Genomic DNA, 14,625 nt, shown 5'->3' with positions numbered 1-14,625 from the left:
CTAAATCTTATACAGATGCCAAATTACAAGGCATGGACTCTGAGAAAATTCTGCTGAAGCACCTTTGTTTGTAAGTAGACATATTTTACTGCAACTTTATACAAATGCTCTGTCAACTGTAAATAATACATGAATAAATTTAATGCAGTGGATTGCAATTTAAAGCATTTTTTTTTAAATAATAAATTCCATATACCGCAGCTAATTTAACAGTCACTAAAATATACATGTATGAATGAAAGTTTAGGTAGTTCACTAACAGAAAACAATCCAAATGATCTGAAAAACAGATTTTTAAAAAGCCCAATGTGAACATTAATGTATGTTTCCTAATTCTACTTGGGAATCATTGCTCTAATGCCAATAGTTTAGCTGCTAAATCAGCAATGTGTTTGTTCCTTGCTAGATAAAATATTGACACAAAGGCTTTTCACAATGATGTGCAATGTGACTTTTTCCCAGACAAGATTTGTGTATAAAATCAGGGACAATTGTGTACACAACAGACACAAATTGTTGTCTTATTAATGCTGGTAAATAGTTTCTGTGTATAGAGTCACCAACCAATTGATAGATATTCTACCTAAACTCACTAACAAATAGTTGGCTTTACAGAGTACCAGTTAAGTACTGTATATTTCTGTTGTATGCTAACCATATGTTAGCCACTTCAAACTGAAAAAGTACAAATTAGTATTTGTATACAAGGTAATATATACACACAGATGACATACAAATTATATATTTTTATAGGAGAAATGTGGATTTAGTTCCAAAACATTTACTACTACTAGTACTTTGTAACCAGCAACATGTTAGGAATTCTAAATTTACTTTACTTTAAACTTAATTTAAACTTGTCTTTTAGTAAAAGTGTCTCTCCAAGTGTCTATCTTTAGACAGCAAAACATGTTTCATTAATACCAAAACTAATACATCACAACATAAATTCATTAAAAAAAAAAAAAATTGTTCACTTAAACCATATAGATTTCTAAGTGCTATTATGAACAATACAACTATATGTAATGTGTTTATATAGTTGTGCTAATTATATTTTCATAAAGGATATGTGATGATTTTTATTTTGTTTTAATTATAATTAACCCTGGCTAAATTTGCCAAGAGTTCAAATGTGGACTGGTATGAAATGGGACCCTTGGTTTGAAATGATGATGGATAGATGACTTAAGAAATGTTCAGCTTCCATTTCAGATATGTAGTCAATAAATTCCAACAATTTCAAATACATCTATAAATGTGTATAATTGTATTATCAACTCCTGCAATGGCCCAAGGCAATCGGCAATTATCATGATTTTTTTTTTTTTCTATAGTAATTTTTTTGATGCGAACTGTAATTGCATTATGGCAACATGTTCAATTATTTTAGCATCCTAAAAATGTATTGAAAAGCATATATTTGTTATTTAAAAATCTTATCATTTTTTGTTTTGTTAATTTAAAATATTTTTAAAAAGTAAATAAAAAATAAAAAGAAAGAAAAAAAAGAAGACATTTTTCTTGCTTTGAAGGCTTCAGCGCCCCCCCCCCCCCAAAAACAAAATTTCGAAAAGCAATATAGAAACTTAAAGAAAAGGAGTTTTAGAATATTAACTACTCAGTCCCCCCCCCCCCCCCCCTTCCAAACAGAAAATCCTAGCTACGGCCCTGCACATTTTACATTCTAGTAACAAATATATGCACAATTATGTACTAAACACATTTAACAGCATTAACACATTTATTTATTGCAGTGAATATGAGAAGATGCTTCAATGTCTCCATTCATCACTGGCTAACTGTCCCACACTGGAGAACATTCGCAAGGTACAACATAAACTCGGCACCAACTGGGTGAAAACCGTCAACCGACTCTGCATTATCCAGTCCGACATCAGCAAAATGAAGACTAATCAAACTGATGATAACGCAGCAATACTCAACAAGGAAAACGGGGATATTTCTCACCCAGGCAACACCAACAAACATGTACTCGACAATGCCATAACAAACCAACTGCCACAAAACAAGAACAAAGTAAGTTACTGGAAAAACCTGAAAATGCAAAGACAAACTCTGAAAGAGAGGTTACGATACATGTACAATACAGTGGAACTGGATACTTATAGTGTGATGAACTACTACCAACAGAGGACTGGGGCCCTGACGGTCACTGACAAACCTTCCAGTTCCAGTGGAATACTGATGAACACACTCATTATACTAACCTGTCTACTTGTGGTACATATTAATTACTAGAACACAACTTTCACATATTTCTGGTCAATTGTGTTGTTATGAAGCATGCTACTAAATACAGTGAAACACACTTGTTCTTTTAATATAGATGGAACACAAGATGAAATGGCAATAAAATGTTCTAAGAACTTAAAAAAATTAATACCTATTCTGAGTATATTACCAGATGTTCCTCGACTACTATAGGAAAGGCATAAACAGTGTCAGCATAAGGGCATTAAGATCAAAGAAAAAATGAACTTTGATCAATTCAATTTTCATTCTTGATTTTAGGCTAATACATCATGTAGTTCACCACAGCCACTTAATAAGTTCTAGAGACATTTACATGTCAGATGAAAATACAACAAATGAAAAGTTTAGTTTCTGTTACTTCAAACCATGTTCATCAAACATTTTATAGAGTATATGGATGTTCATGGCAAATACTACAGGAGTGAATCCAATTAAAAAAAAAAACCGGTTGTTGAAGTCACAGTATGTAGAGTTTTATTATATTTAAGAATGAATTTAACAATATATTTTTAATCAAATATCTCACATTGTTGTCCAGTTTAAACAATGAATACATGTAAGTGTCTGCACAATTTTGATCCAAAGGAAACAACAAATTGCAATTCAAATATACCCTGTAACATGTGTACGTACGTGTGTGTGTGTGTGTGTGTGTGTGTGTGTGTGTGTGTGTGTGTGTGTAGTTTTGAGAGATGGTAAAGAATAAATGGCATGTGTTGTCATAGTATGCAGTTATTTGTTAATGTTAAGTTTAATATTGTTATGCTGTAAAAGTATTAGTTATTCTGTTATTTCTGGATTTGCCAATAAAATGAACTGTTAACTCTGTCTCATGTTTGTTTTGTATATCATAGCGATTTCAATAAAATCACAAAAATGTTGTGAAAACTCTGCAAAGCCCAACACAGGTCTCTGATAATTGAAAATATGTGTGGCCCATTTATCGGTTATGCAGAAATAAATCCAAGTGACCCATTTCGTTTTTGCGTAACCTGTTATATCCAAGTAAATGGTGCTCCAAATTTCACACAACAAAAAATAGGTTGTGCAAAATTAGATTTGCACAAACGAAACGATCATTTTCGCAATTTACAGCTAGGCCTGCCATCAGTCGATATTTCATTGGCTGCATTATTAAAGTAAAACTGCACACCTAATGATTTACTATTTAAAAAAGAGAGTGGTTTTCTATGTTTTTGTAAATTATATTTGTTTTCCATTTCAGCAATAAAACAGCTCAAATTTATTCATTACTATGGTAAATATTTTCTTTGTTTAACTACATGAAGTTCAAGAAAAAATGTAAGCCCAGTTTATTATTTGAGTGCAACATTCTCTAGACCAGAAATTTAATTGTCTCAACAAAATTGAGGTCAGTAGAATGAATATCAACATTTTTGTTTGCTGTGACTGTCCATGCATATAACATTTTGAATAATCTGAGATAAAAAAAAATATCATAAAAACACCACAAAGTTAGTGATAGGTTTTGGTCAAATGAAGTCACCCCCCCCCCCCCCCCACCTTATTATTGGAGAGAAATAAAATCTGAAATTTAAGTGTAAGTGGTAAACAATTATTACTTCCAAAGTTCTGCTTTATTTCATAAAATAAAGGACAAATATACTTATTTTTGGTTATTTTATTTGTACCATATTTTCCTCTTATTTATAATGGAGCCATTTCTGTTTTCAATGCTTGATGTTTCCAGGTTTTCACTTCCACTAACAATAAGAATTCAAACAATACTAACAAAAGTTTTTTCTTAAATACCGGGTACAAAAAGAAATATTCAAAGTAAATATTTGGCAAGACTTCCATATTTCCAATCTCAACATCCTAAAAGCTTCAAAATTGATTTTAAAATGTACACGATTAGGGTGAACAAAATATTATGACATTCTAATTATACAGACCACAATATTAATCTGAATTCCAACTCAAGTGGAATAATTGGTGTCTTGTTGAAATAAATGAAAATTAGAGTAACACCATTAAAAGGCACCAAGTGTTTGACTTCATTGTACATAAACAAAGTATCAATTTTGCACCATGTAAAAATGTTTTAAAACAGTAAAAGGAAGACAACAATTGTTAATTCCGCCCCACCCTCGATTAATAAAATGAAAAACACAATCATTTGGCTGGTGTAGCACAAATACTTTCTCAAAAATATTTTGTGACACTATTTTGAATGGCTTTGAAGTTGTGCTCTGAATACAGGAAATTTGATCATTCTAGCTGAGTACACGGTCTGGTTTCCATGGTAAAAGAAAAAAAAATACCCCAAAAAACCACCCTGATAGCAATAAGCACAAGACTGATATAAATTCAAAGCTTTGAGATGTTATCTTGAAAGGTTTTGGAGTGGTGCTCTGAAGACAGTGAATTTAGTCATTCTGCGTTGTGGTTAGGCCATCGGTCTACAGGTTGGTAGGTACTGGGTTCGGATCCCAGTCGAGGCATGGGATTTTTAATCCAGATACCGACTCCAAAATCTGAGTGTTTCGCAAGGCTCAATGGGTAAACCACTTGCACTGACCAGTGATCCATATCTGGTTCAACAAAGGCCATGGTTTGTGCTATCCTGCCTGTGGGAAGCGCAAATAAAAGATCCCTTACTGCTAATCGGAAAGAGTAGCCCATGTAGTGGCGACAGCGGGTTTCCTCTCAAAATCTGTGTGGTCCTAAACCATATGTCTGACACCATATGACCGTAAATAAAATGTGTTCAGTGTGTCGTTAAATAAAACATTTTTTTTTTTTTTTTTTAGTCATTCTGGTTATATTTGTTTCCATGAAATAAAAACTGCCTTATAGTAATAAGCACTACGAGACTACAAGATAGATATGTTTTGTGAAATTATCTTAACGGTTTTGGAATTGTGCCCTGGAAGCAATGAATTTAGTCACAACTCGCTTAAAAGAACACTCAGGTCAAATATGAGCTGAGTGTGTAGAAAAGATGAATACCCAGACAATCAACACATACTGACAGTTTAAGAAATGAAAAACACATCATTTTAGAATTAATAAAAAAAACATCATTATTCCTGCAAACTGGGGGCAGCCATTTTGTTTAGTTTCCATCACGACCAGCACTCCAGCTCGGAAGGGAAGTGACATCAGCTCCTGTCAACTACTGCTGTATGCACAGTGTAAACAAAGGCAGTGATATAAGGAAAGGTGCTTCTCAAGTCATAATTTTAATCTGGTTAAATCAATATTAAATTGTCAAAGATAAAATCAACTGGTGATTTATGTCAAAAACTACTTTTGCATGTATCAGTTTGCACCTGTTATCACTATTAATCAATGATCAATTGATAATTAATTAGATCTGGGAAGCTTAAATCTCTTTACTACTGCAAGTCTACATTTTAGAGGTATAATTTACTCTAAATTAAAACATATAAACGATTTTTTAAAAAGATAGATTAAAACAAAAATCCTAAGTACTCATGTAAATACTATCTGTGTTATTTGTGGATTTAATAAACTGTGTTTCTCAACTGTGGTCTATTTCAATGTAAATAGATTATCACTGTAAACTTATTCAGCAAGGAACTAAACCTCCTCAGAACTAGAAGGGAAGTAACTCTGCACTGTAAAGAAACCTGTACTTGGTTAACTGGTCACAGAGAATCCTACCCGAGTGGCTCCTGGAAACCATTTATCGTACAAGTTGTTTAAAAAATGTATCTACTAAGTGAAAGTGAATTGGATATTTTTAAACAACAAATTATAAGAATAATGGTATCTAACAGACACAAATGTAGTATTATTCTATTTCATACATATTCTTAAAAACCATATTTAAAACAAAATTTAAATGTGTTTTTCAACTAAACTATATTTATGGCATTCGTGTGGCAGTTAACTTATGTCACTGAAAAATCTGTTGTCCTTATTTTATTGGATGGTAGGTATGGCTCTGGTGACCAGTCATGTCTCCAGAATTATCTCCAACCTCTATTAGAGACGATATTAATCTACAATGGGCCATCTCTTACATGGGTATGTAAGAAAAACGGTTCTAGCAAGATATGTTATCTGGAACATTGGTGTTTGCATGACTGTAGAGAATGCCCATTTTTATAGCAAACTATGAAGTAGAGCTGTAAAAACCGTTCAGTGTCGGTATCATGTCAATATCAATTTACCATACCGCAGTGTTCTTGCTAGGTGAAAATTAAAGGAGGGTGGCTGCGCGGCAACACACCCTTCAAAAAAAAAAAAAAAAAAAAAAGGGGGGGGGGGGGGGGGGGGGGGGAGCAGCTTGGTTACCATATTGTTGTGTGTTGGTAGACATAGTGGAAAGACATACTCCTTGTTTTGCCTACATAAAAGTGCAAAAATGTTCATACAAAATACAAGCACTCTCGTTTATTTAATTGAACCGGAGATGTTATCGGTCTAACCTTCACGGGAAGTTCCGGTTTTGCTGAACAGATCAAAGTTTTAATATTATTATTTTAATAAAGATTTCAAGATATACGAAAAACAATAAAGATGTTTGTAAAGTGACCCCCTAATGTCGGATAATTTTTTGTTTGTTATTTCCATCTTCATCGAATGAATCTATCGCTGTGATAAAATATTATCGCCAGCTGGTAAAAAGTAGTTTCGTTTTTGTAAAGGCAGTGTATATATTATTTGGCACCCAAGATAAATGATTTTAATGATAAACATTATCACTTCCATTGTTTTTGTAAGTGGTGATATCCCCCCAAAAATCAAAAGTTTACAATATTTTATAAAGAACTGCTGAATAAACAGAATGACAGAAAGTAAAAATCAGCAGTTACAACCAATTATATCTGCAATTGAGGACAAAATATCAGACAATAGTTAGTGGAAACAAGACAGAATGATCGTTCTGATCACGTGACAAATTTGGCGCCAAATAAGTAGGGGGGTTTTCAATCAGAGATTGTCAAATCCATAATTTTTTTTAATGCTTTCTTTGCTCAAATAAAATATAACTTTTATTGTGTGTATTAAACATGCAAATGGATACAGGTATGGGACAAAATAGAGACTGTTATACAATACTGTTAAATTACGTTACGATAACTGTCGTAAATTTTTCATCAATTGTTTTTTCGTACACAACACGTTATGTGGTTTGTTTCCTTTGATGTCCAGTGTACAGACTGATCGTTGTTTTTTCATGTGTGGAAAAAAGTGTGCATTTGGAAATAGCGGAGATAGGTGTTGGAAAATAAAGAGGGGCGCAGAAAAATAAAGGAGGGTGGAGAACGTGAAAGGAGGGTGGCAAAATGTAATAGCGGGGCAGGGCGCCCCTCTTAAATGGAGCAGCGAGAACATGGATACTAAGCAAATTTTTTAATACTGAAATTTCGGTGTTGAAAAATGTTATCCGCCATTTAGTAAAAACACTAACAATATATCTGATTAACACAAATGGCTGAAAAGAAGAGAAAGATGATGGTCTTGTGTATGGAATTTAATTTTATTTAGATGAAATTAGCTGGCGAGACTTACCTCAGGCATGCATTCAAAGCAGAGTATGAAGAAAATACTAACTGATATTGGTATCGTATCTATACTGAATACCATACAAGTACAGAAGTAAATCACTTTCAAAATACTGATAATGAATCTGAAATTTCAATACATACTGACCAGCTAGTTTTACTTAATTTTTCAACAAATTTAACTACATATACACATACCTGTTCCTCAACAATGCGAGGAATTTCTGGCAGAAAATCTTCAGACAATGTCTTGAAAAGAATTTTGTCACATCGTATAGTAGCATCTTTAAAACTATCAGCCAGTTTCTGCCAATCTTCCAGTGTGCTGCATACCACATGCCATCGGGTTGTGATGGAAATATCGTCCTTGTAAACAGAGATCTTTGGTGGAGTGGGAATTGGTTTTGGTGAAACATCAGTGGCTGCATATTTCTCATCTACAGTTTCATCCTTTACTTTACTATCTTCAGAATTAGCTTCATCCTTTACTTTAGAATCTTCAGGATTGGTTTCATTCTTTAATTTCCAATCTTCAGGATCAGTTTCATCCTTTACTTTACAATCTTCAAGATCAGTTTCATCCTTTACTTTACCATCTTCAAAATCAGTTTCATCCTTTACTTTACTATCTTCAGGATTAGTTTCATCCTTTATTTTACAACCTTCAGGATTGGTTTCATCCTTTACTTTACCATCTTCAAGATCAGTTTCATTCTTTGCTTTACCATCTTCAGGATCAGTTTCATCCTTTATTTTACTATCTTCAGGATTTATTTTCTCCTTTACTTTACAATCGTCAGGATTAGTTTCATCCTTTACTTCAATGTCTTCACTTGTAGTTTCATCATTTTCTTTGCCATCTTCAGGTATTGTTTCACCGCCATCTAAACCCAACATATTTTCTGTTGTCAAATCATTTTCTTGAATATTCACAATTTTTTCATTGGTAGCATCACTGTTCATGTCTTTCTCAAGTTCACATGTGTCCATTTTGTTACTGTTGTCGACATCGCTTTCTGGCTTTTCTGTAATAGTACATTTGGTTTGGTCTTCTTTGGTCACCTCTAAATCCATCTTTTCTTCCTCAATACTACTAGATGTTTCAACTGAAAAATTATTAACCTCATTTAGAGCTGTTAAATTATTTTCTGAACCGGTGCGTGTAGAATTCTTAGAATTGGTAGCACTGGCTGAAGTGCTGTCCAAGCTTTTAGATTCACTGTTTGAGGTCAGAGGACTTGAAGCACTGTTTGAATCTGTAATACTGGCTGAAGTGCTATCCAAACTGTTAAAACCAGTGTCTGTGGTCAGGGGGCTGGCAGGATTGTTAGAATTGACACCACCAACTGAAGAGCTATCCAAACTGTTCAAATCGGTGTAGATGATGGAGGGAGTTGCAGGATCAGTAGAATCCGTAACACTGGTCAAAGTGGTGTTCAGACAGTCGGTATCATTCTGCGTAGTACGAGGACTTGAAGGATCAGCATTCACTTTAACATTGGCTGCAGAGTCATCCAAGCTGTTAGTGGTGGTTAAAGGACTTGATGGATTACTGCTTGCATTAGTATTTGTGGTCAGAGGACTTACAGGATCATTATCATTAATCACTGAAGGACTGACAGAATCATTAATACTGGGTGAAGTGTCGTCTTCTGCTTCGGACACTTCCATATCATTTGCATCATTTGAAGTATTCACCGATGTTTCTACATCTTGAGCTGCAGATTCATCCAACTTTTCACCAACTTCCGAACCAGCATATGCTTTATCTATTTCATTAGATGTGATATCACCTTCTTGTGTTTCTTGTAAGTTGTGACATTCGGCTTGTGGAATGTTCTGAACAGGTTTAATTAAAGAAGCTAGAGGAATATCGTCTTCATCAGATGAATCATTTATTTGCTCCTTTTGCTTCTTTACCTTCTTCCGTTTAGGTCTTTTACTAAAATAGGAGTAAAAAAGCCAATGTAATGTTTTTTCACCAAAAATTACTTAGTTCATTATGCAAATTAGTTCATAACTCTAATTAGCTGGTGCATCTCAACATATTCCATAACTTTCTACCAGATTTCCAAGGATTTTTATACATCAATATAAAAGCACAATTTTGATATCTTTTTGTATTATTTTAAATGGGTAAAAATTAATTATCAACAAATTAATATTTTCCATAATTTTTCATGACCTAATGTCATCATGAAATCTAAAGCAATACCTGTCCCTTACGAGGCCCAACAAATGTTATTATTTCCTAAGTTCAAGGGACCATAACTCTATGAAACATGGGTACATCCAGCTGGATCGATAGGGGACTAATTAGCTAAGTCTCACTAGTCTTCGTCTACAAATAAAGATTAATTGAAGAATATGTTCATTTTTTATTTCAAAAGGATTTGACAAATTCTGTACAAACTATGCATGCCATTGTAAAAACACACACTGTTCTCCATTTATGACTCAAAGTCTGCGACAGTAAACAGGTAAACAGTGGTTTAATTAACCCAAAAATCTAATCGGATTAATTCTTACGAATGTAATGATTTAGAACAAAACTTTACAACACAATTAATCAGACAATGGTACTGAAATATATACTCACAGAAAAAAAGTTCCTGTGCATCATTAAAATTTCAGGACTTACATTTTTAAAATTTAAAAATATTGTGATTTACATAGATGTACTATTTATCTGTTAAAAGTATGGTGATCCTCTCCTGCCTTCTGAACCTGAAGTACTGTCTACACAATGCTTGGTGCGCCGTCGGTGATGATGTAACAGAACAACGTACTGATGTACGGTCATAGTCATACTTTGTTATCACCGAATCGGCGTTCAGTTCTTCCACTAATTGGCCTTAACTTAGAGATGTTAAACATATCATTTCCAAATGATTCCATATGTGCACCCGCTTAATACTGACGATTTGCTGACGTGGCGTCACATGTCGACTCCCTAAACATGGAAGATCCCTAGTACCCCTAAACTGTCGAGAACATCTCTGCAGATATTGCATAGTGTTCTGATGAACACCAAAATTACTAGCAACAGCGTTTGTGCCGTTCTAACCTCAATCATACCCATCGTTCGAAGGAGTCCATTTTCTGGGAGGCGTGGCATTACACTGACGACGATCAGATACCAACAAAAAAAAATTTCTGAGTGATGAGAATCCATACAATAGTTTTAAAGTCCTGGGGAAAGGTCTGGATAAGAATGACTATTTTTTAAGTTCAGTATGGTGCTAATTTGATTATCAATTGTCTTTTTTTTTCTTCAGTGAGATTTGACATGTAAACAAGTCTATCCAGCTGTGATACCCTGTAATTATGTGTATTTTCCTCTCCAGCTCACTTAAGAGTTGTCGTGGGGTTGTTTTATAGTAATGAAATATGTTTGGAGAAAACAATCATTAATTAAAGGGAAATTTATAAATAAAATTAAAGTAGAATGACTGATCAGTTCCAAGTTTAAAATATTATATACTCACTCAGGCATATTTGGTTCTGCATCAGTCATTAATTTATTGGGCTCTGGATTTGATAATCTGGTACTGCGTCTTTGTCTGCGGTCATGTTTATTGGCCTGTCTATCCTGTTCTACATTCTTTTTCTCTCTTTTTCGTTTCTTCTTTTTCTCAACCATTTCTTCAACAAGTTTTTCTTTCTTCTTTTTTCTATTTTCACAAAATAAATCAATTTTTTTTTGATAAAACAATAAAAACAATCAATTCATTAAAAGGTTAGCAAAATAGAAAGGTGATATGCATCCATATACTGGTGACAATTACAATTATTTAAATATATTTTAACTTGTAACGTTTTATCTTTATTATGATTTTTGTTTAACTTATATTAACAAAATTATATCAGTAGGTACCATATATTGCTGTGTATTAGCCGACTCTGTGGATAGGCCAACCCCTCAATATCTGATACAAAAAGGTTGGTATGATGTATAAGCCGACTCAACGTTTATATAGTTGTAATGGATAAAAATGTAGGTATATCGATATAATGTTGGTCTCGTGCAACAGTCAATTATAGCAGGCATTTGTTTTGGTGAACCGATCAAAGTACAGTGTACAAAAACTATTTTAATAAATATTTAAAGACAGCTAATAAAGATTTTTAAAAAAGAGAAAATTTTCTAATGTGGGATGACATTGTTCTGTTCTTTTATTTTTATCTTTCTCGAATGAATTGATCGCATGGACATCGCTGGCTGATAAATGTAGTTTCACTTTTATACGGCAGTGTAAATATTATTTAACACCCACAATAGATAATTGCACTACCTACTTCCATTTTTTTAAAGTCATAATATTTCTAATAAAATGTAATTTCTATTCACTGCAGAATAAACAATGATGGTGAGTAAAAATCATCAATTCTGACCAATTAAATCTGCAAATGGGGACAAAATATCAGCAGTCATAAAAGATTTAATGACCGTTCTGATTGACAAATTTGGCACCAAATACTGGTACTACTTCTCAGTGGCTTTTGCATGATAAAAATAATATAAATTTGTTTTCATTTCTCAAATAAAATAGAACTTTTATTGTCTGTATTAAACCAAACAAAAGAACACTGGTATGGGACTTAATAGAGGCTGTTAAAAATACTGGTTAAATAACACAACAGTACGGTTTAGAAGCCTACAATGACCAACAAATTTTCATTAGTGTCGTATTTTCCTACACGTCAAAATTAATTTGTATTTTCTTACAACCGGCCTCGGTGGCGTCGTGGTTAGCCATCGGTCTACAGGCTGGTAGGTACTGGGTTCGGATCCCAGTCGAGGCATGGGGTTTTTAATCCAGATACCGACTCCAAACCCTGAGTGAGTGCTCCGCAAGGCTCAATGGGTAGGTGTAAAACACTTGCACCGACCAATGATCCATAACTGGTTCAACAAAGGCCATGGTTTGTGCTATCCTGCCTGTGGGAAGAGCAAATAAAAGACCCCTTGCTGCCTGTCGTAAAAAGAGTAGCCTATGTGGCGACAGCGGGTTTCCTCTCTAAATCTGTGTGGTCCTTAGCCATATGTCTGACGCCATATAACCGTAAATAAAATGTGTTGAGTGCGTCGTTAAATAAAACATTTCTTTCTTTTGTATTTTCTTACACATTTTTTGTTGACTACGTATTTGCCAACCTATGGCCAGATGATGGTATTTAGAGGCTTGACAAGTCAGCTAATACATGGCGATATATGGCAGATTAATATTACAGATTGGCCTCAGAATAGTTTAGTCTTGTGGTCAAATATGTTTAGTCAAATATAAGATCTGAATATGTATAAAATTGTAGGGTTTTTTTTGTTTTCCCTCTGACTATAAGCATGGCCAAAGTAATTATTTGGTGGTCTCAGGCCACCATATTCAAGAAGCCCTACAACACCTTGGCATTACCTTACCAAAACTGACGTACTAAGTGCAATACTAATATATTATTTAACAAAACAAACCGTTTGTTTCTAGGTGGTGGTTCTTCAGGTGGGTCCAGGTCTTCCATGTATAATCTAGTCCCATAAAAATACCAGTAGGTGGCGCCTCGAGAGTCAATACCAAGTGGCTCCACTCGTAGATTGTCACCTTCCAATCCCTACAAATGAGAAACAAAAATAGAACTATCTTTGTCAACCGTACACCAACGTTAATCAATCCTGAAACATATGCACAAGGGATTGTTCATCTGGTGGATTATCATGGCAACTAGAAAAACCTTTTATGTGATCCCAGGGTTCATACATTTAAAAATATTTTCATTTCCCAGGACTTTTAAGCACTATTTTCGCTGGGTTCACTGACAGTACATATGCCAAAATTAATTCTTTTTATGTGTAAAATCTATTCTTCTAGTTTTGACGATATACTTCTCAGCGAGGAAGATAAATTTAAATCTCTACATGCGAAATGTATAAAAAGTGTAATCGCGGAGGGGTGGTGAAACAATCCCTGATTTTGTGCATAAATACTTTATGGATGGCCCCCAATTAGTAGTCTGAAAGATCTACTACACATTTTACAGTGAGATGGTGCACACCTCTCTGCATACTTACTTGTGCAAACATGTGGTGGATATTAACAAATGTGACATAATATTTAATAGTTAGCACTCTAAAAAATTTCACCTCCCCCCATTTCAAATTTCTATTTCTACCCGTAACAACAAAACAAACATGTATTCATGTCTTAATGTAGTTTACTTGGTGTCCTTTCCTTTAATATGCCACATGCCAATATTTTAAAGAGATTATTTCACTTAGTGCCCAGAACAGATATATAGTGGTGACCTTTGGTGATCTCAAAATGACCTTGATACTCATAAAAAAAAAATGGAATCAATTTTTTTTGAATCTATGTACAACAGCAATTATAAATATCATTAGTTCCAAAAATTAACATGAAATTCCTATAAATATACATGTTAAAGGCACTCAGTCACGGAATTAGTGAGCCTTAATTTTCTAAATATGGATTATAAATGAAAATTACATTCATTTGGAAAACCAAACCTCACTATTGTATCATCCAAAACATTTTAACTGAACCATGATCGAGAGAATTCCATGACATGCTTAATTTTAAAAATTTTTGAAATTTTTTCATGAAAAGTGATAAAACGTACAGCAAAACCGTGTACCCTTGAATTTCATATAAACGACCACCAGCTATATATATGGCAAATAATAAAAAATATATTATTTCATGATAAATAACAACGAATAAGCTAAAATAAAAGAATAAACTTCCAAACCATGAACTCACACATTTTTTTATCATAATTTGTTTGTTTGGATTTTTTTTTTATATGGAGCTACTGTACACAGGACCACTGCAAG

At 33.8% G+C, this 14,625-nt stretch overlaps 1 protein-coding gene across 2 annotated transcripts in view; it reads right to left on the bottom strand.

Moving 5' to 3' along the window:
- LOC121381963 overlaps positions 1-14,625 on the bottom strand; it is a 50,932-nt gene that overhangs the window by 26,257 nt on the left and 10,050 nt on the right. For both annotated transcript variants that reach the window (XM_041511398.1, XM_041511399.1), the window contains exons 5-7: positions 13,249-13,385; positions 11,267-11,452; positions 7,977-9,720 (exon numbers count right to left, since the gene is read on the bottom strand). In XM_041511398.1, the coding sequence (XP_041367332.1) occupies positions 7,977-9,720; positions 11,267-11,452; positions 13,249-13,385 (2,067 nt within the window). The remainder of the gene's footprint in view (positions 1-7,976; positions 9,721-11,266; positions 11,453-13,248; positions 13,386-14,625) is intronic.

This window comes from Gigantopelta aegis, chromosome 9, assembly GCF_016097555.1.
Source record: "Gigantopelta aegis isolate Gae_Host chromosome 9, Gae_host_genome, whole genome shotgun sequence".
NCBI lineage: Eukaryota > Metazoa > Mollusca > Gastropoda > Neomphalida > Peltospiridae > Gigantopelta > Gigantopelta aegis.
Note: the sequence above shows the minus strand (reverse complement) of the source record. Positions and strands in the feature narration are given on the sequence as shown.